We start from the raw sequence: 22,350 nt of genomic DNA, 5'->3' as shown, positions 1-22,350 counted from the left end.
CAGGTGCCAACCACACCATGCATAGCGCTGACCACATGGGAGATGCCACGCCATCATGGGCAGAGCACTATGGGGAGCAGTAGGGCAGGTGAAAGCATCCTTGAGCTGCAGCAGTCCGTGTGTTGGCCACCCTCATACCACACTATTGGCTGCAGCCAAGCAAACTGGGCATCCCCGAAACCCATTCCTCATCCCTGTCACTATTCCCCCACCCTAGAACAGGAGCACCGTGCTCTGCAGCAACCTGGCTTAGTTCTGCTGCAGAGCCAATGGAATAATCAGACATCGACAAAACTCTGTTTCCTTTCACAAAGGCTCTTCCAAGCTCACAGTTGTCTGGCCATTGAGAGCGTTCCCCAAGTGGCCATCTTAATTTTCACTGACTGAGGACTAACGTAATCTCTGCAGGTGACCCCACTACAACAGGCAACACCAAAACAGGGCCAATCTTCTAGCAATGCACACCTGCTATTCTGTGAAGTCTCCTGTTAACATGCACAAATAAAAATTAGGTTCGAGCTTAATTTTTGCATAAATGAGTCACAGCAGGTAGAATCTCTGTACGCTGCAACCTGCTGCCAGATGGAAAAAACAATGCTATCAGAAGAAAACATGCAGCATACCCCTTTGTTCCCTCCCCCCAACACCATTATTACTATGAAGCCTCATTCTGGGAAAACAGTATTTTGCTCGATGCATTTCTTCTCATGCCAGGACGGTTCACCGTACCAATGGACTGGATGGAACCACTTACAGAACAACCCCATCCTTACCCTCTTGTTTTGATGTTTAAATCATGGTATCAAGGGGGCCTGATTCTGTCTCATCCTCCTTCGCTCTTGCCACCATCCCACCCCTCGGACTTTCCCTCCTGAATCGACCCCAGAAGCTAATCATTCCTCGTTCAAATTCCTCCCACTGCTGAGCCAACTAAGGATGGCTAAGTGGCGAGGTCAGCCAGGAACAATTTATACAATAATTGGTATGGAAATATCACAATCAGTAGGGAAATATCAAAGCGCAGGGAAACGAGACAGGAGCAGCCAATGAAGCCCTTTGTTCTTCCAACACAACTGCTTTCACTCATCTCTGCATGCTGCTCCCTTTCACATCCACTCAGTTCCACAGCAGATGTTTACTGTCTTTAAAGAAAAATGTTTTCAATAAATATGAAAGAGGTGACATTTCTTTTAATCACCACAGATTGTTCTGGCCTGTGACTAGCTTTCCAAGTTCTGACTGCAAAAGAGGTCTTGTACCTCTGTTATAATTATGCAGCCAGTCAAACATCCAAGCCCCTCACCAAGATCAGAGCCATTTTTCATCCTTTGGTTCCTCTCAGATCTGGTCCTTATATTGACAGATGACTCCCTTCCTTTCCACAGTACAGAATTGGTATTCTGCAGCTGCAGTGTTAAATGTGATCTGCCCTTGGGATTTTTTAAGCAAACCTCATATTGTATGAATCTCACACTCCTCTAACTGCTCCTTCTCTGAGCCTACAATTAGAGATGTTAAGATGCACCAGTTTTAAACACTGTCTTAGAATGGCATATGCTTGAGCCACATATCATCTCTATTGCTACAACTTGCACATTTCTGTAAGTGCTGGAAGAAAGAAGGAAATCACTCACAGTATTGGATGTGGAGAAGACAAGAAGCAACAGACGTAGGTGTGAACAAGACAGATTCAGTTTGGACATAGAGGCTAGGTATATTTCTGACTTCCCAGCAACCAGAAAAGTGCAGCACCAGAGACAACTGCTTTGTGAGATTAAGAAGTCTCTCACACTTTAGCTTCCTCTAGAAGACATTCAGCTTCTTCAGGAATACCCTAGGTGGAGATCAGTCTGCCACAGGAGATGTACAGAACAAAAACTCCTGCTCTTACACTTTCACTGTTCATAATCAGCCCATCAGAAAATTCAACTAAACCAACTTGACTGCACTAGTTCTGAAACTGTTCTTTAATCTAATACAGCTTCACTTCAAATGTCAAGGAACCAAACATACAGAAGCCAGCCAACGTGGTCACACTTGGTCAGGAAAAAAAGGTGAAAACCCACTTGTGCAAAAACAAAGGAGGATGGCAGCGCACCCACTCTGCACATAGATTCCTGAGCTCAATGGGCCTGTGATGATCAGCCTCCTAACTTGACATGGCCTTTGAGGAAGTTGTACCTGATAAAAAAGATGGATAACATTACATGATGAGGTATGAGGGTAAGACTGAGCTGGCTGCCCTATTGGTTAGGATTCATTACAGTCAACACAATTGCTGAGGTCTCCAGTATCTCTGCAGCACACTCACTTCTTCATAGTTAAACTGTTTTCCTGCAAAGTTGCTGAAAAAGACTTCTTTGTATTCTGAAATCCTTGTATTCCCCAAAGAACACATCAGTTTTGACTAATCCTAGAAGATGGCCAAGCACTCAAGTAGCACTACTGGTATGTTTTGCAGCACAGGTTCCACCCTAAGCACTGGGCCTACTTAAATCAAGCATTTCTTTTCTTCCAAGGTCAGAACAGGACTTTACCAGCTCTTGGATCAGCATGTTCTCCATACACTGTTCCATCATTACCTTTATCATGATGGGAAAAATACGCAAGCAGAAGCTCTCTAGCAGATTATATTTATATTGGGAATATGAAGGCAGGAAGTGTTGATTTGCCCACGCATTACTTAAGACACAAGGAGCTGTGCAAATTTTATCCCTAGAAGTGTTTTTTTTTTTCCTCCAGCACACTGAATACGTGCCCTGGTGACTTTTATCGCTGCTACTTGTTCAAGGTCTGGTTAAGCACTACTGTACTGACAGCAGCACTTGCAGAGGCCTGGCCAGGATATCCAAGGTATCACCTACTTTCATATTTTGCAAAGAAAGGCAGCTCCAGTTCCATTACTGCCTTCCCAGCCTGAGCTTTGAAGCCATAACCACAGATGCTCACATTAAGACTAAGAGTAGACCCACATGAAAAATAAAATTCTCCCAAGATTGATAGGTGTTTTTTCTTCTGTTCTTTCAGGCTCTCAAAACATGTGTAAGGGCACACCATTTATTCCAGCACCTCTTGTAGCACTCTCAGACTTCTAATAGATTCAATATTGTCATGTCAGTACCAAAGATGCACAGCATCAACACACGCCTCAGGCCGCTGGGCTCTTAGATGGTCTGTGCTCCCAACCTATCCAGAGGGGGGCAAAAAATGATATGTTAGAGCAACAAAGCTAACAACAAAGCCAGGCAGGAAATTTCTGACATAGTTCATTATGCCCTGCAGCCTCTGAATTTCTTTTTATTATCCTTCTTTAGTCTTCAGGTCCTGCATGTTCAACAGCCAGGGTCAGTTCTGGGATTGCCAAACACAATTCCCTGAGCAATCACTCAGACAATAAGAAACTTCGTTTAGTTTCACAGTCAATAACATTTTAGTGTCGCTTCTTTTTGCATTTTCCTGCATGCTCTGCAGTCCCTCCCAACAACAGAATACCCTTATTATTGCTGTAATTCACTTCATAACATCCCACGTGCTTTAAACATTCTCCTAGGAGAGAAAAGAGTCAAGACCCAAGTCTCACCTTCACAACGTCCTTGCCAGAAGGAAATGCTTTTTACTACCTAGCCTTTCTTTAAAGGAATCCCCTCTCTTTCATGAGGAAATCTTCCAAAATGCTTCTCATCCACAAACAGCTTGGTTCCTTATCTTTTTTTGAACTTCCTCTTTCCCCAAAGGAAAGAAAACTTCTTGCTGTCTTCATGTGAAGCAAGCACATGCCCTATCCCCCACCCCAAATCCTCCTTTTACCTTCCAAGAGAAACTTCACTGTTTTGGTCCATCTTTACACGCTCATGGAATTTGCTTACTTGGCTCCTATCCCTTTCTAGTTCTGCCCCTGGGTTTTCACTAATTTCGCTAAGGATGACATTTAAGAGTCCAGCACTCTACGACCTTTACTTGCATGTTTCTTCTGGGATGGGGCAAGAGCATCTTCTTCTCACACTGTGATCCAGTTCCTTCAGCTATCCATCCCGAAACCATTTCCTTACTAAGAAGAGAGACTTAGCAATAACATCTTAGATACAAAAAAAATTCAAAATCCCGATAACAAATTCCATTGGTGCACACTCTTCTCCATCTGTCCCACTGTCCCCAGTAGCCACACTCCTCCAGCACTGTGGTGGGGTCCATTGGCACGGGCTCTGTGTTTGGTCCTCCCTCCCTTTTTAGCGCACAGTTCTGTAGAAGCAGCACAGCAAGAAGTTATGAAGCGTGATATCTAGAAACAAACGCAGCCAAGAGCAATATCTCCTGCTTCCTCCTGGTATGCAGAAGAAACATTTGTGCCCCTCAGCCACGGCCATTAGCATGAGAGAATATCCAATTTGCAAGGCAATGCTGACACCTTGTTCCTCTTCTTCAGCAGAAACAGCTTTCAGGTAAACAGTAAATTAAGTTATCCCCAAAGTCAAGTGTACTGTCTAAAAGCATTCAGTTCTTTAAATAGATTTTCCCATCCCACCGAAAAGGATCACAAGAATGCAAAATGTGGCTGCACAACAGCGGACAGCTTCCATTTTTTCCCCCCTAAATTCTCCTGGGTTCCACTTTGTGCTCTATTTGTCAGCAGGGTGCCAGGATGCTGCTTCTTGAAATTTCTGCAATTTGGTTACAGACCCTACCTGAAAGACAGATACAGATCAGGGGAGATTCTTCAGTTATTCACTGCCTCGTACTGCTAATTAATATGTCAGAACTCTTCAGCTTCTTACACTATAATTTATTAGTTTGGCATGCTACAGAGACTTCCAGCAGTTGTCACCAAATTACCAAGATTCCCATTTCAAAAGGGAGGACAGGTGCTTTCTGTTATTCGGGAATTAAAACAAAAAAGGGGGGGAGGGGGATGAGTAATTTACATTACTATTGCTTTCAGTCTGAGAGAAAGGCACAGTCCTTCCCCTACACCCATTCATAATATGATGCTATCATCGAGGAAAAGGAAGGAGAATCAGATGCAATTCCCTACTCTGGGGAGGAACCACTCCCTGCACCATGACACACTGGGGCCACCCATCTGGAAAGCAGCTTTGCAGAAACAGCCCTGGGGGACTTGCAGACAACAAGTTGAATGTGACCCAGCAATGTGCCCTTGCTGCAAAGGTATCCCGGTATTCTGGGCAGCATTAGACAGCAGGTGGAGGGAGGTAATGCTTCCTCTCTGGTCAGCTGGGGAGGCTGTTTGCAATGCTGGATGTATTTCTGAGTCTCCCAATACAAAGAAACAAACTGGAGAGCATCCAAAGAAGGGTCACAAATATCACAAAGGGACTGCAGCACCTCTCCTACAAGGAGGCTGAGAGAGTTGGGGTGGATCAGCCTGGAGAGGAGGTGACTCAAGAGGGATTTTACCAATGTGCACAAATACCTGCAAAGAGAATGAAGCCAGGCTCTTCTCCTTGGTGCCCAGTGCCAGGACAAGCAGCACTGGGCACAGAACAGAGCACCAGGAGGTTCACTCTGAACATCAGGAAGCACTTCTGTGCTGTGTGAGTGATGGAACACTAGCACAGGCTGCCCAGAGAGGCTGTGGGGTCTCCTCCTTGAAGATCCTCCAAGGCTGTCCCCAGGGTGCTGGGCAGCCTGCTCTGGATGTCCCCCTGCTGGAACAGGAGTTGGACCAGATGGACACAGGAATCCCTTTCAGTCTCAGCCATGCTGTGATGGACACTCAGATGGGATCGCATTCACTGCTGGTTGCATTTCATCAGCAGCTGCAGAACCTCACAAGCCCTGCCATGGAGCAGCACCTTCAGGCAGGCCAGGAGGCCGGGGCAGGCCATGCTGGCAACCTGCATAGACCCTGTGGCACTGCACCAGGTGAAGCAGCGCTCTGGAGCTGCTTGCTGCAGGCTGCTCCCAGGCACACTGGAGAAAATAAAAGGGCTCTGAGGCACCGCTTTCAGCAAACAGCCCTAAGAGCAAGGGACTTAATGAAGCCTAGCTTCCTCTGCCAACGGGAGGGAGGCTGTCTCTAAGACTAATGATGCAACTGGAAGTTTCGGCTGAGGCTTCTGTCGCACTGGCACAGTAATTTGGAGGCACAGCTAGAGCCCATGAAGAAAGGGGTCTCCTTCGGTCCCATCATCCCCTCGCACTCAGCTACCTCTTCTTCACAAAACCTGCAGGAACTCGTTTATCTCCAAGCTCCCTACTTCTGTCATATTTGCCTGAAATTGGCCAAAGGGCTCCTAGGTTATCCAGGAATGGGAGGCAACACGATCAGATAAGCCATGATTCTCTGAGAAACCACCCTGAGGAAACCAAACTAGGAGGTGGGAATCACACAACAAGGAGAGCTAAGGCAAGGTGGAACAAGAAGAAGGGCTTTGAAAGACAAGCATCTTTCAATTGACAGGGTAGTGGGGGAGGAACTAATTTAAGAGTTCACAGGAATGAGTAGAAAGCACAAAGAGGTGAACAAATTTCAGAGGCAGAAACAGACAGGAAGTGCTGCAGCGTGAACAGAAAGACAGGCGGGCACATGCACATACATAAGTGCTCAAGACAGAGGTCAAGATTTTGGCTCAAAGGGAAATGTGAAGCCAGTTGTAAAGCCAGCAGAGTCTGGTCCAACTTTATCAGTGGATAACATTACCCTGAGACAGAGACTCCAGGAAGAGGTGGGAAGGGTCATGTAGAGAGCCCCTTGAAGCCTGAAAAAAACAGTCACAAACAATTCTGAGGCTGAGAGAAGAATACTCACAAGGATGTGAGAAAGGCTCTCCAGGACATGGAGAAAATTGGTCCAGAAAGAACAGATATGGTTATTGCGTGGACTACTGCTAAGGAAGATAGTGTTGGAGCACCACTGAGATACACAGCAGCAGGGGCCATCACAAAAACCATTGCAGTGTAAATCATGGAGACAGAGTAAACTGGCAGAGATCTGGGCTGGGAGGTAGAGCTCCAGACAGAGCACCCCATGGGGCTTGCAGAAACAGAACAGCTGCTGAAGGAGGAGGGGATAAAGCAGCTTTGCAATTACAGAGGGATGCTCTGAGTAACAAAGCGATGGCAGACACAGGAAAATGAGCAGGAAGCCTTAAGGAAAACAAAAAGGTTAGAAAAGTCTACATTTGGCAAAGGCACGGAGAAGAGGAGCAGAGGATGAACAACCAGGTCAAGGCAGGCTTTGATCTGCATACCAGACCTCTTGGTACCAGTTGGTACCATTTAAGGAACAAAGCTGAAGGTGGAAAAGGTGCTGCCCAAGGCAACCATCATTAGCATCACCCAACAAAGTAGGACAAGTAAAAGCATCTATGAAGAACACTGCAGAGAGCAGGAGCTTTATACTCTCTGCGATGGTGAGGTCAGCGTGCCCAGGAGACTTAAGCCAGCGCCATGTCACTGTGTAACAGCAGGAGCAGCAGATGGTGAGGACAGGAGAGAGGGTGGGAAGTGTTCTGTGGGTGGGGGCAGGTGCCACTGCCTCAGTGGTGTGAATAGCTAAGGGATACATACCGATGGAATATAAGGGGGAAAAAAACAACAACAAAAAATTAATCCAGCATGCATGAATGATGGTCGTGACAGGGAGGGGAAAAGCAGAATGACCCAAGGGTACCCAAAGGGTAGAGTAGTGTTGGCTGAAAACCAGGACGAGCTTAAGCCCAGATGAGCACTGACAAGCCAGGCACCCGGCTGCTGCAAGCCAGATGCAGGGGGGAAGGACCCCAGATTAACCAATAGCTTCTGATGCACCAGAGGGACCTCAGCCTTCAGCACCACCCCAAGAGCTGGTGTTGGAAATGAGATGCAGAAAGGGGCATGCCCTTCATAACCACAGCCACTATGGGCTCTTGATGGATAGAGGGAATCCAGAGAAAGCTGCAGGCTGGATTTTTTCAGGGTGGCAACATCAGCTCAGCCACACCACAGCTTGGGAGGCACAAGTCCAGGGGTCCTCCTGCCGTAGCACTTCTCAGAATCCATGTGGCATGGCTGAGATATGCTCCAAACACAACATTTGTCATTGCAACGAGAGCGGCCTGCTCCTTCCTACAGCTGCAGGCTTATCTGAAGGCTTGGAAGAAAGCACAGCCCCAGCTTCTGGGTATAGACCACACATCTCAGAGTAGCTGAGCATCATGTCACTTTAAAACACAAAATCTTTTCCAATCAACTGCAGTAAGGGTGATGAGCAGGAGACAAACTCCCCCTCTGCCGACACGCAGCACTGGCCGTCCTGCTGGCTTAGCTCCCTGACAAGCAGATGCATGCACAAGTTTTGATCTCCAGCTACGTATTTAGCAGAGCCTGGTGGCTTCTGATCAGGGAGTTAAGGGAAAGCTTACACAGCTACCAGGGAGAGAGGCTTTTCATTTATCTGATTTCAATGTGCTCATGTTATCAGAGTCTAGAAGAATTCAATTAATGGGAATAAAACTCTTATTTGATGCAAGTCAGGAATGGTTCCCCCTGCCTGCCTGTAAATAGCTATACCCTTGAGATTCTGCCCTGATTATGAGCCTTAGCAGCTACTAACAGATACCAGCAGAACAGACACAAGGACCACACCAAAATAACACATCCACCAGAGCAGTCACAGACTGATGAACCTGGTGGAGACCAGCACAAAGCTGGGGAGAAGCCAGGGAGGAAGAGTACCACAGAGATCTCCAATAGCATGAAGCTGGGGGCTGAGCTTATGGTGTTTGGGAGTTTTTGTTCAGTAACTTTTACCATACCTCTAAAATGCTCCTTCCTTCTCGCCTAGAGAAAAGACCAGAAGCCACCAGAGCAAGCAAAAGGGAAACTGGACACAGCCACGTGGTGAAGCAAGGACAATGCTACTGGTTATACAGCATCACCAAGCACATCTGAGCGTGAAGGGAAGCATGGAAAAGGCAAGCGAGACGGCAAGCAATTAAAAAAATGCAGCTGCACAAAGCGGAGACCAAATACATGGTGATTTCCCACCTGCTCTAGCACTGATGATCCACTCTGCAAGGGAAAGACTTGATCCCAAGCTTCCACCAGGTAAAGGAGTATAAACATGACCCAAACCACCTCCAAGCCATAAAGGCAATGCAGGGCTGACAGGCTCCATCAGGCCACCAGGACAATCCTAGCACAACAGCAGGTCAGATAAACCCGTCCAGGTCAACCACCAGCACCATGGAAGAGGGAGAAAGAACCAACGCTGACAGCAATACATGCATACAAGATTTTTACCCAGCTAACCTTCTTCTAAGGTTGGTCGTTTTTAGAGGAAACATAAAAAGTAACATTACAAATGACCGAACCAGTGTAAACTAAATACACAGTGCAAAGTTCTTCTTAGGTGAAGATTTTTCTTAAAATCCTGCCATGGAGACCATCATGGTTCCAGGCACCAGCAGCACTTGTCCTAGGAGATTTACCCAATGTTTATTCAATGCACATTTCACTAAAACATGCATTATTACATCCAGCCAGGAGACCAAGCAAACATCCATAATTTCATTTGACACCTCCTAGCTACGCTGCTCTGACAAAAGCAACCAGAGGCATCCAGTGCTACTATGTGCCAAAGAGAAAAGAAACTTCAACTATCTCGCTAAGCCACTTCTACACAGCAAGAGGAATCACAGCCTGAGCTAGTCAGAATCCATCCGTTGCTTAGTGCAGCACCAATAATACCTCCCTCCTGGCTGCGTACCTGGGAAACACATGTAGGTGTTCCTGCAGCCTTCTTATTCAGAAACCTCCGGAACTCTTCCTCCTCTTCCCTAAGGGAAATTCAAGGCATTTGAGGTTTAACAGCTGCAACAAACAGTCTCCTCTCGCAAGAGAAAATATTCAGGAACAAGATAACAAGAGACACGGTTACAGAAACAGGATGAAAACACAGAAAAAGCCTCTAGGGTCTAAGCACTGCCCTAATGACTGCCGACTGCTTCTCAGAAAATCAGAATTCAAGTATACAGCTCTCATCACTGCTCATAGATCAAATAGGAATGGCAAGATGCAAACGCTGATGCCTGCAAGAGAGGTAATCTAAGCCACCATTTGTGAGCAACCTGCTAGCAACACCACAGCCCCTGCAAACACAGAAATATCTGCAAATGCCCTTGATCTTGCATCCATTCCCCAGTAGATTACTGTGCTTAACCCAAACATCCCTACTTCTCGGTCTATGGGAGTTGAGAGCACAGTCTTTATTACACTTAAAGTGGCACAGGAATATATTCTCTATTCAAATTTGGTTGCAGATATAAGAGAGAGGTTAAAAAAAAAGGTTAGAAGGGAAATAGTGCCAGCTATGCTCCTTTATAATAGCTTTACGAAAATTATTTCACTTAACTCACAGCCAAGAGGCACAGCAATTGTATAAAGCCAACTCAAAATTAGCAAATACATTTTGCCTCTACACCAGAAAAGAATGCAGATGCTAAATACATTGTATAGACATTGAAGTGTCATCAAAGCAAAGAAAGTAAAAATAGCAAAGTTATCTGTAAGATGACTGCTAAGCAAATGGATTTTCAAAAATATGCTTTCAAATACGACACCCTTTTCTAGGAGCTGCAGACATTCATTTAGCTTTGTTAATTTCTCAATTCTTTCTTTTGATAATTTATTTTTGGCCTCATACAGTTGAGCACGCTATCGTACTTCCCAAGAAGCCTCTCTGCACCCTACCCGTACTCAACACTCTCAGGCACGTATTGAGAATAATGCAAAAACTGGTGCTCATCATTGCAGAGCATCCTTAACATGGCATTTCTAGCATCACCTACGCGCATTCCCCCTACGTGAGACCATCCATTGGAAAACTGGATTCCTGCTGCCTTCCAGCTTCACTCCTACCCCCTCCTCATCAACCCTATGGATCTCACTGGCCTTCGTGGTTCTGTGGGTGGCTTTCAGGACTGACAACCTCTTCTGACAGAGAAGTTTCACTTTCAGCACTCCTAACATCAAGAAATGGTACACCTTTTTTCCTTTCCAAACCACTGCCTGGAGGAAGAGATCAGATGTTACCACCTGAGGAAGAGCCTTAGTTGAAGGAAGCATGAGCAGTAGAGCCAGGCACTGCTCCTACTGTGTCTCCCAGTGGGTATGTACCTCCTGATGTGCTGAAGAGCAGCCAATAGCCCAGCCCTCCTCCTCCAGGAGCCACGTGTCAAATCTGGGCTGCCCTACCTTGGCAGCACATTTCCAAGGCTCCAAGCCATTACATTCAGATCATTAGGATGCTTTTAGCATTGTATTCCAGCAGGTCTGCTAATGCAGCTATTAGGTGTTGGATACACAGTAAAACTCCTCATGCTCACCCCCTCTTCTCCATATCCTCCTCCAAAACAAGCCATCCAAAAGATGATGACAGCCTGACACTCGAAGCACCCAGATTTCCATCCAGATGGAAATCCAGAGCCAGGAGAGCCTCTCCAAAGCACAGCTACCCTAGCTCAAGTCAGCCTCAGGTGGCACAGCCACACATCAACTCTGCCCAGGAGGAAAGCAACCTCCCTCCCAACACCTCCACTTTCAGCCAAGCACAAATCTGAGTAATTTCTTCACTAAGTGCTGCCCTTCCTGCTGTGGGTACAGTAGCTCTCAGGCAGCACACAGCAGCTCAGCTCACCTAGGTCTGCCTTCCGTACAGTACGGAGCAAGGGCTTGGTGACTTACAGCATTTGGCAGTTACACGATCTGGATTAGATTTAACTGCTGACTAGCTCGTGGCACGGGACTGATTAGACAGAACTGCTCTCCATGTGCCGGCGACCCGCAGATCAACCACGCATGGGTAAAAAAGCATGCCGCACAGCTCCAAGAAAAAAATTCGTCTCCTCTGCTCCTAACACTGACTGTGAAATCAATCAGGGCACAGCAACCTACCATGCTACACTCCCAGGGTGTGTAAGAGTGGCCTGCTTGGTTAATACCAGCAGGCAAACCCATGGCCTCAGCACCATGCTTTTCCCCCGACACGCTAGGATTTGCATGCTGTGGTCCCACCGGGCACCACAGTGACAGGATCCTGCAGCAGGAGCTGCCAGGACACTGTGCAGGCAAGGGGCAGCCAGCAAAAAGCCGAGTGGCAGCACAAAGCCAGCCAGCACCTCATGGCGTCCGTGCTCTCCACTGCAAAGTGCCTTAACACCCGGCCAGGCAGCTCAGCAGCAACCCAGCAGGATTAAGCAGCAGAAGACTGGCTGGCAGGAGCCAGGCAAAGAGCACAGGGAAGATGGAGCAGCCAAGAAGCAAGGGCTCTGTGTGGAGGAGGAAGGGAGCAGCACGTGCTGAGCCAGAGAGATGAAATGATAGGGTAAGAGGAGGCAGAGCAGTCTGAAAGCACACCGGAGATAAACGCATTCAGATAATTGCTTAGAAGGGAATAAATATTAGTAAGTACTATAATTACCACGAACACTTTACAAAGCCGTATGAAGAAACATGACTAGAAGAAGGGCTGGCACACATGCTTGTTGGGAGCTCCTATTTCAAGCTTGCAAGAAAGAACCAATGAGGCTCGACACCTGGGCTGGTAATTTTGGGCTGGCAGCCAGCCACAGCCCGTCGGCTAGATCCAAGTACTGGTAACCAGAGTTAATAAGTGCCAGACTCCAGCAGCAGGGCTTTCTGGAGCACAGAGCTCCTGGACTACTTCCGACAACAGTCTTCAGCCTTCTCCCTTGGCTCTCACCCCAGCCTGGCTCCACCTGTAGAGATGCAGTGAGACCTGGGCAGAGACCTGCGGAAGTGGCAGAATGGAAGCAGCAGTTGTCCATACAGTAAAACCTCAACTTACCCAAGCAATCAAGTCCCCATACCCATGCCCATGCCCTCTTGAGCCCTTCCTTCCTAAGGAGACAAACAAAAAAAACTTTGTTTTATGGAAACTCGGGGCCTCACCCTCAGGTCTCCATTACTCTGAAGACCTCAGAAAACTCCCGTTTAGCTCAGCAGCCTGGCTCAGTGCCAAGCTCCTCTCACATTTAGCTCTGCAGAGTCCACAGAGCAATGCGTCTACCTCACCCTGCTCCCAGCTGCCTCTAACAAGTTTATCAGCCTCCATACAAAGGCCAAAAGCCATAAAAGTGACAGTGTGCCGCAGGCAGTGACATCAGGGACACAGCTGGGGGTGAACCGATCGCCAAGGAAACAAACAAACAAAATCCCCAGAAAACCTAGACACGCCTCCCGTTTCCACTCTTCCCCTGTAATCACAATGGCTCCAGAAGGGAATTTATTTGCTGGAAAACAAAGCAATCCGCATACGGTCAATTTTGAACTAGAAGTAAAACCAAACCACAAAATACACCACTTGGCGACACCACAACAGCTATGCATCCAAATCACCTCCAGTCACGTCAGGCCCTGATGAGCTGTTTGCAGGGCTGCAAGAACAAAACCCAGAAGGCCAAGCTGACCAAATTTTACAGTAGCACTAGCGTTGCTCATGGCTACACCTCACTCCTCCCCTTAGTGCTCTAGCTCAGAGTATCTCCCATCTCTGCTCACTCCTCCACGTCACCATGGCTTGCCTCTTCCTTCCCTCTGGGCCTGGAGGAAACATGCCTGCGAACACCAAGGAGACAATAATGATGGAGTGACATTGGAAAGGAGCAGCCATAGAACCAGTGCTGCTTTTAAGCACTTGTGCAAGTGAGGCAGAGACACAGAGTGGCAAAGCCTTTCCCTTTTCGAGAAAACCTTCCCATCCTTTTACAGAGGTGGTTTGGCTTTGTGATGTTATTGAATTACTCTCAGGTTATTGAAATGCAACTTTATCAGCAGCTAGAAAGGCAAGATTTTCTTTTGTCTCCTTGCCATTTACTACTTAAGCTTTTTGTCATTAGGTGGTTTACTGACACACCTCACTGGAACACACTCTCAGCACACCGATGGAGGCAGAGTGAGCAACAGGTTCAAGCTGACAACGACGCACAGGCATGCAGCCACTCAGGACTCACAGCAGACAGCTGCAGACTCTTTGCTTTGTGATTTGCTCAAGCCTCACTTTATCTAGAGAGGAATCAGCCTCTGCAGAGCTGATAGGAAACAGATGCTGAATGTCACCAGACATTTAGCCAGAGAACTGCTCCTTAAGAGTATGCTATACGAAAAGAGATGGCAATATAAAAAACAGTGTCGAAACATATTTAGCAGGTTATCATTATGGGGTATTTAGTAACCCGAAAGCCAGAGGCAAATCATAATACTGTAGTTTTCCAGACACTGGCTGGAGGGCTGAACATCCATGGTATGAGCAGACAAGTCGCACTGCGAGCTGAAGAGCCCTAGCAACAAGAACACCACCCAGTTGTGCTTGAAAAACGTTCCTCTTTCTTTCAGGCAGTTTTCCCAGTGCGGTAAGTTTGTGGGCAGGGTCTGCAGATAGCCATCCATCACACAGCAAGGAACACACTTCCAGGCTACAGCACTCTCCAGTTCATCTGAGTTCCACTAGCCAAGATACCTCTGGCTTCATATCAGCCTGTATAACCTTCAGGATAATGGCTGGACCAGGATTGATTATGTAGGGGTACCAAAGAAGGCCAAGACACGGGGAAGGAAGGAAGGAAGGAAGAAAAGAAGAAAACAACAAACCACAAGAAACAAAATACATATCTGGTCCTATAAATTCATCAATTCTCCCAACGCTGAAGAACTCTGCTTCCCAAACTCCCTGTGACCCTCTCCCGGCAATGACCACACGTCTCTTTATTCTGCCTTTCACTTTAGTTAATGGGTCTGGTACAAACGTTTCAAGTATGCATTCGATTTACAATAAAAACTGCTTTAATAAAGAAATCTAACTTGACGGAAGGTCAACTATGAGACAACAATTTGTTTTAAAACAAAACCTCCTGTGTAAATAAACAGGATTTGCTAGGGCCTCAGGAGATCATGCAGCCTGGCCAAGCAGCCCAGCCAAGGCATAAGGGAGGGAGCCCCCCCACAAGGAGCCCCATTTGGGGATGGCAGGAATGATACGAGAGTGGAGCCTGCCAGCCCAGTGCTGGTGGCTGAGGTAGGCATACAGCCTCTGCTAGGCAGACAGACTAGACTGGGTTTGGAGACACAGGACGCTGTGCAAAGGCAGCACAGCCACATCCTGCCTTGAGTCCTGCAGTACATACCTAGAGGCAAGAGAACATAATGCAATGGCAGTATAGTCTGCTTGCAAAAGGAAGCTCCGAGCACACGCAGATGGAGCAAGCATGATCTTGGCCACCAAAGCTAATAACGCATCTGGTAGCAGATGAGGTGCCACTGATGCTCCGAAGCTGCCAGTTTTGGTACACACAAACAGCCCCAAAGCTCGCGTGGGCAAACACCCACTCTGCTGCCTTCTTTGCCAGCAGCAGCGAAGCTGGGGGAGCAGCAGCAGTGTGCTCCAGCAATGCTCTGCTGCTCCCCAGGCAGCGAGCTCTGGTAGCAGACAGACCTTCAGCTCATCTCTTGTCTTTTCTGGAGTCACCCCTGCATCATTATTCCCTCCAACATGCCATTTACAAGTGCTCTGCAGTTTCAAGACCTTCCGCAGGCTGTACTCCCCTCCAGGAATCACAAATAAATCACCAATTACTATGCATGAATAGAGAGAGGAAGAGGGTAATGAGTCTATGTACATATATACATATGCAATGTTTGAACACAAAGAGCCGTAAATTGCATTCACAGGTGGCATTCTGGATACCGCCAGAGCCTCACAGACAGAACTATTCATAAACCAGTCACCAACATGAATGGATTCAGCGTTCCCCAGAAGCCTATTGTGTTTCCTATATATTACACCATAAATATGAGTAGCATCAGACTTTACATCCCTGCAACAAAAAAGAAGGTAAATCTTGTGGCTACATGCAGGATTAGCACTGGCTGGCACGAGTATTAATGGTCTCCTCGCTGCATGAGGGTTATTTACAGCACTTGCTCTATGTTCCCATTTTGTGCTCGCTGTGATGAAGTGCCACTTGTTTAGAGAACCCTGTAACAAACATCGCAGCCAGAGGGGAAGAAGCACAGCAACCTACCCACTCTATGCCCACGCACCAGATGTGGTTGCCGAGCCCTGGGTTGGCAGCTACACAGGTCCCGTTAGCTCGTTAACGCTCAGTGCATTCCATCAAACCGTCCGCTGATTCCTTCCATAACCGCCACTCCTCTCGCAGTGATTTTGATGAGTTTGCAAAAGGGGGCACAAAAACTGAGTTGTGTTTCTTGTATGCTCAGCCCACTCAGTACCCTATCCAGGCAGCCTAGCAGCAATGTTAACTTGGTTGGAAAGCTGCAACCCCTTTACATCCAGCTGGACCTCTATGTTATGAAACGAGGCTTTTTTCCTCTCCCCTAGCCAATCCATTACGCCTCAGTTGTACACACAGCACCCAAAGCACTGAGTGCAATGCAAGGCTCTGAATTGCATGGCCCCGCTCTTGTTGAGACTGCCAGTTTGGTGAATGCACACTGGCTGCCTATGGAAACCCAGGTGAAAGCACCCAAATGCAACTCGACATGGCCAAGGGGTGCCCAGGAGTGCCCCTTGCTTCCACCCTGAGGAAGCCTCGGGCCGAGCAATGCCCTCTGCTGCTACATCAGTGCATCGGCCGGGTGCGCCGGGACACCCAACCGCTCACTCCATATTAGGAGCGCTTAATCCAGCACACTGTTATTGTTCTTCAGCCAGAGAGAGCTCTGGCGTGCAGAGGCAAAGCAGTGAGCATCTGCTGCCCAACTACACCCGTTTCATGGGCTGGGTGGGCACTCGGCTAAACTTAGCTGTGAGACGGTTGGTACCTGGGGGAGCTCCTGTTAGGGAAGTTTGAGCCCTCTCCAAAACCATCTCAAAGAGCCTTCTCTCTCTCATACACACTTCCCTGAGGAAAGGCAGCAGCATGAGAAACCACATGCAGGCGTGCACAAACACAAATTACAGATGTGGAAGCACGGCTGCAATTCCAGTGAAGCTGTCGTTTTCAAATTGGCAGGGCAGGTACGTGACAGCTTCCCGGGCAGGGGAAGCTGCCAGCCCTGCTCCTGCTCCAGCAGCATGGATGAGAGGAGGAAATCCCCCCTACAAAAAGGCAAATCAGAACAGCTCCGAGGTGACTCCACGCACGCGGGCAGCCCCAGCATGAGGGTGCTTTCCGCAAACGTTCCCACTGACTCATGGGCACCGAGCCAGGCTGACAGCCTGTCGTAAAGAAAAGCGTTCTGATCGCCTCGCGCTCTGCCGTTCCCAAACCCGTTGGGAGGGAACCTCCGACAGCGGGACCGAAAGGGACGCGTAACACGCTGCCGCCGTGGGACGGGACAAGGCACAAACGGCAGCGGGACGGGGAGAGGGAACTGCCGGAGGAGTTCGCGGAGACGGCACAAAGCACTCCAACCGCGTTCCGCCGGAGCGAGGACCGCCCGCCCTCCCTCCGCGTTCACCCCGCTCCGGCAGAACGCAGCGGAGGGCCGTCGTCCGCCCGCACAGATCTGCCAGTCCCTCCCGGGGCATCTCCCCTCGAGCGCCCGCCCGCTCCCACGCGGGACCCCCTCCCTCGGCGGCGATGCCGGCGGTGGAGACGCAGCCCCGGTTCTACCCGCACGCACACGGAGGTGCTCCCCTCCTTTCCCCGCCCGCAGGACCGCGGCACCCCGCGTGCCAGCCGCTCCCTGAGGTCCCGTCCCTCCCGCCCCGCCGCCGCTACTTACCGAGGAGGAGGACGAGGAGGAGAAGCAGCAGCGAGACCAGCGGCGGCCGCGCGGTCCGCATGGCTGCGAGGCTCGGGGGCGGCCGCCCTTACCTCCCGCCGCGGGGCGCCGCGGGCCGCCGGTAGCCGGGGCGGGCGTCGCGCCGGGCCCGGCGGCACAAAGGGAAGGCGGCGGGGCCGGCACGGGGAGGCGCCAAGGCGGGCGGGGGCATCGCCCCCGCAGCGGGGCGGCCGCCGCGCCTCCCCTCCTTTCCTCCCTGCCCGCCGCCCCGCTCGGCTTTCTGGGGAAGAGGCGGGAGGAGAGCGAAAACCCTCCGGGAGGTTCGAGAGGAGGCGGAACGGCGGCCGGAAGCCCTCACGCCGAAAAGTTGCGGAAATCAACGGAGAGCAGCACCCAGCCGGCCCACCGCCCTCACCTGCCCGCCCGACTCTGTGCCGCCGCCGCGGGGTGCCCGGCGCTTCCTCCGCGCCGCCAAACTCCGCCCCCGGCCCGCCCCGGCCCGCCCCGCCCAGCGGAGAGGCGAGGGTTGCGGCGCGGGGTCCCGGCGGCAGGGCGGGGGGAGCTGAGGCAAGGGTAGAGCGCGGGGACAGCTCGGGTCTCTTTGTGTTCACGGGCTAAAAGCAGCCTTCGGGGGCTCGTCGGGAGCCGGCTTGCTGGGGAACGTCCTAAACGCTCCCTTTGTTCTGTGCGAAGCCGGCGGGGAGGGCCGAGTTTGGGCCGAGCCCGTCCCGCTGTCCCGGGGCCGCCGCAGTGCCTAAGGGGCGCTGCCCTGTGCCTACGCCGGGGCCGCGTCGAAACCGCATCAGGAGGCTGCAAAATGCTCGAGTACGAAATGCTCGAGTACGGCTGTGCTGGGCGCTGGGGGTTGTGTGGTTTGTAAATTAAAGATGAACGAGAAAGCGCTTCTCAAGAGTGCAGATGTTTGACCGTTCCTGCAAACGAATTCCCCAGCTGCTCTCTGGCTCAAGAAAGTTGGATTAGAGACAGGGAGAGGTAGTGAGAGTGGAGCTGGGGTCCGCACAGACATTCCCTGCCTGTGCACACAGCGCTGGATGAGGCCCTGGTGCTGTGCGTGCAAAGAGCCAGCCTGTCTGTGCCACACGAAGACAGGGCACAGCCCCGACCTCCTGCTGCCCTGAGGAGCTGTGCAGCAGGAGGCAGGAGCTGCCTAGGTTGCCATATGGACGCACTGCTACCCCCAGTGTGGCGGTGGTAGCAGATCCAGCGGCAGCCAGCACTCGGTGACCCAGCAGATTTTGTTCCTGCGGGCTAATAGCGTTAAGCTGTGACATTTTCCGAGTGGGAGGTTTAATTTGCAGCTCTGTCATGCGCTCGGAGCGGAGGAGCAGAACGATGGGAGAGGTGTGGAGGAGAAAGGGTTAGCAGTGTCTTTGCACTGGAAATGAAGCTCACGCTTTGGCCCTTGAGCTTTAATTACATTTACGGTGCCTTCGAGTGAGAGTTGGAAAAGGAACAGGGTGTTGATAAGAGCGGGTGGAAAGTACTGCTGTGTTTGCCTTCTCTCTTAGGAGATAGTAGGGCTGAAACGTCACACAGGGGATCCAGCACATTCCTGTGTGGACAGATTATTTCCATCTTGGGATGGAAACAGAGGTACGATTCAGGCGAGTTGCCCAAGCAGGCAGGGCAAGGCCAGGAGCAGTGTGCTGCTTTCCTAGTGCTGAATGCACATCCCTCACCAGCAGAGCCTGTTGCAAGGGAATTCAAGAGGAATTTAGGTGCGTTCTTGCTATTTACAGCACGTGTGTGAGCACATGTGTGAGCACAAAAATGCCCCGCGAAAATGTTATCACAGACACACTGAACATCCACATCCCCTTCTCAGAGCTCTGGCAGGGTATTGCATTAATGCACGGGAACAATAAAAATGTAAAAAGAGCATGAAAATGACATTATAGCATTATAAGATTAATCCAATTCCAGTCGAATTAGATTACAATAAGAACTGCATTTGCTAAAGTCAATTAATGGGAACCTGTGTTTCCAAATTTTCATCACCTTTGCTCTTGTTCTTCCGCTTGACCCCAATAACAAAAAAGGTGTTGGTGTACACCCGAGCACTTCAGAGGGCTCTGCAATCTCTCCCTGATCTTTGGAGAAAAACCCAATCCCCTACCCTGTATCTGTGAGGAACTGAGCCTCCGCTGGGGCTCAGCTGGCTGTTTCTAGATGCTGGTGGGGCTCCCATGTCCTGCAGATGCCCATCCACTCTGGGCTCCATTCCCATGCCTGGAGGAGAAGGAACAGGATTGGCCGCCTCTCAGACAGGCATGTGCAGCACATGGTGATCATGAGGGAGCTTCCCAGGACAATTGTGCCATTGAGAAGCGCCTTCCCCATGGCAGCCAGACTGTTTAGGTCAGGCCATGCGCATGCTCTTTGGTAGGAGGATGCTGCAATAGTATTTGCAGTGAGGAGCTGCATCCTTTGCCCTGGGAAGCAAAGTGACATCACTGCCCCAACTCCATGTGCTCTGCTCACCCAGGTAATGGCAGCAGAGCATGGCAAAATGCAGTCTTGGCTCATGCCAGGCCTGTGACTACGTGATTTGTCCCAGGATCATAAAAGAAGATCCACAGCAGTTGTGGTCTTCAGGCTCGAGGACGTGCATGGGAGAGGTCATGATCCGGTCCAACCTCCCCTGCCATATTGCTGAAGGGGAGACAGGAGGCATACTCAGAGCTCGGGGCTACGGTGGGGAGGGATAGCCACAGCAGGGAAGTGGTGAAATCACTACTTCTGGAGGTGTTCAAGAACTGTGTGGATGTGGCACTGAGGGATGTGGTTAGTGGGCATGGTGGGTGTGGGGTGGTGGTGGGACTGGGAGATCTTAGTGGTCTTTCCAACCTTGTTGATTCTGTGATTCTATGATTTAGCTGGACTGCAATGTTGCTGAAAACATTTTCTCCAGATCTTATTTACGTTGCAAAGTTTTCAACATTGGTTTCACCCAGAGGAAAAAGAACATATTTATATTTAATGGCCAGCATTTAAACTGCTTTAAAACGATCTGAGAGGCTGCAGTTGGAGCAGAGATAAAACGCTAACTGCCCTGGCACGTGGCACGGCACTGCCATTGCAGGAAGGCTGGCATTGATATTTGGGTGCAGCACAGCTTGGGTGTGTGCATGGCACCAAGGCAGCTCCCTGGCTGCTGGTGAAGAGGGTTCCCATTTGTACTCTGGACAGAGGGATGAGGAGAGACAGAAGGAGGGAAAAGCACAAAACCCTATGTATAGATAGATAACGCTTCCAGATTTCCAGGACATCTGTCAGCAAGCACCAGAGTGTATGGCAGCTAATCCCTTTGCAGATTTTCTTTAACTGTTGCTTGACAGAAGAGTACGCCAATTATTTCATAAATGTCCCCATGTCTGAAGTGGCTTCTCTGCCTGGGGTTATGATCTGTCTGTGAGGCAAGCGTGACGCTACCGGCTTGGGAATGCTGCTAGGGAAACATCTCGCTGAGTGATGTGCAGCGACCCCCAGCATGTGCCGAGCTCGGAGTGTTTGCTGCAAATGAAAAAGTCCAGAGGTGAGGAGGCTGCTCAGCTGCTTCCTAATTCTACCTGCCAAAAGCAAGCTCGGGTCCCAGGTTTGTGACGTTCTGCGGGTTGATTTAAAGATTTCCATGTGATTTGTGTGCATGCCAGAGTGAGACAGGTGAGTAAAGGACTGGATTCCAGCCTTGTGATTATTGGCAGAGCAGCAGTTTGTCTTTGTTTTCTTATTTTCACTGGGAAGAAAAGTGTCATAGAGAAATGGGCAAATAAGCATTCCCATCGTCAACGTTTCTTAGGGGCAACCAGAAAAATAATGGATGCTTCATTAGCAAAAAGAAAAAAAAAAAAAAAAAAAAAAGAACTCCTTTGCCAAAGTGACTTTTCGCCTCCCATTCCACAGGACTTTGAGCTCCTGGTCATACTTCACATGTGTCCACAGAATCATTTTGAAGAAAGAAAACTGATTGCCTGGCTAGATCTAATACTGTGGGACTCTGGGTGTGGCTGAATTCTTTCTAAACAGTCCTGGGCAACTGTAAAAAAAAAAAAAAAAGCAGTTTCTCTGCTGCTGTCAGCTATCGTGAAACATTTCTTTCATCCAGTTAGCTATGATAAGCACTTTGATTGTTACTCTGAAAGAAGTGTGTAATCATTAGGCTTCAGAGTCCACGCCTTCATTTCCGTGATTGAAGCCAATTCATAATTCATACTTCTCTCAATATTGGCCTGACAGCAGATTTTGGAAGATAGCAGCAACCTGCTTGCATTTTGCTGTGGGCGTTGGTCACCTTTATGCAATAACCAAGTGATTTGGGAATCATCTAGGAGGGAGAAATCCAGGATGTCCTACCTGGTCTTCCAGGATTGTTTTGCATTTTACATGTGGGAATCACCACATACAACTTGAAGTATTTAAGAAAGCAGGAACGAAAGGCCAGGAATCTCACCTTCTGCCTGGATGCCTGAGTGTGAAATTTTAAGACTTGATCCTCTTGTTTGTCCCCTCCACCAAATTGTTCTTTTTTAAAAGGAAAAGTCCTGGGGGACCTGGCAGACAGCAAAATGAACAAGAACCAGCAACTCACCCTTGCTACAAAGAAAATTTGAATGGCACTATGGC

The 22,350-nt window shown here is 49.3% G+C and overlaps 1 protein-coding gene across 2 annotated transcripts in view; it reads right to left on the bottom strand.

The window, feature by feature from the left end:
• IGSF3 (immunoglobulin superfamily member 3) overlaps positions 1–17,828 on the bottom strand; it is a 76,606-nt gene extending 58,778 nt beyond the window's left edge. For both annotated transcript variants that reach the window (XM_052703637.1, XM_052703646.1), the window contains exon 1: positions 17,707–17,828. In XM_052703637.1, the coding sequence (XP_052559597.1) occupies positions 17,707–17,767 (61 nt within the window). In that variant the 5' untranslated portion in view covers positions 17,768–17,828. The remainder of the gene's footprint in view (positions 1–17,706) is intronic.
• Positions 17,829–22,350: the final 4,522 nt, after the last annotated feature.

Source organism: Tympanuchus pallidicinctus, unplaced genomic scaffold (assembly GCF_026119805.1).
Source record: "Tympanuchus pallidicinctus isolate F22 unplaced genomic scaffold, pur_lepc_1.0 scaffold10, whole genome shotgun sequence".
Classification (NCBI taxonomy): domain Eukaryota; kingdom Metazoa; phylum Chordata; class Aves; order Galliformes; family Phasianidae; genus Tympanuchus; species Tympanuchus pallidicinctus.
The sequence above is the reverse complement of the archived record's forward strand: the minus strand, read 5'-3'. Positions and strand labels throughout refer to the sequence as shown.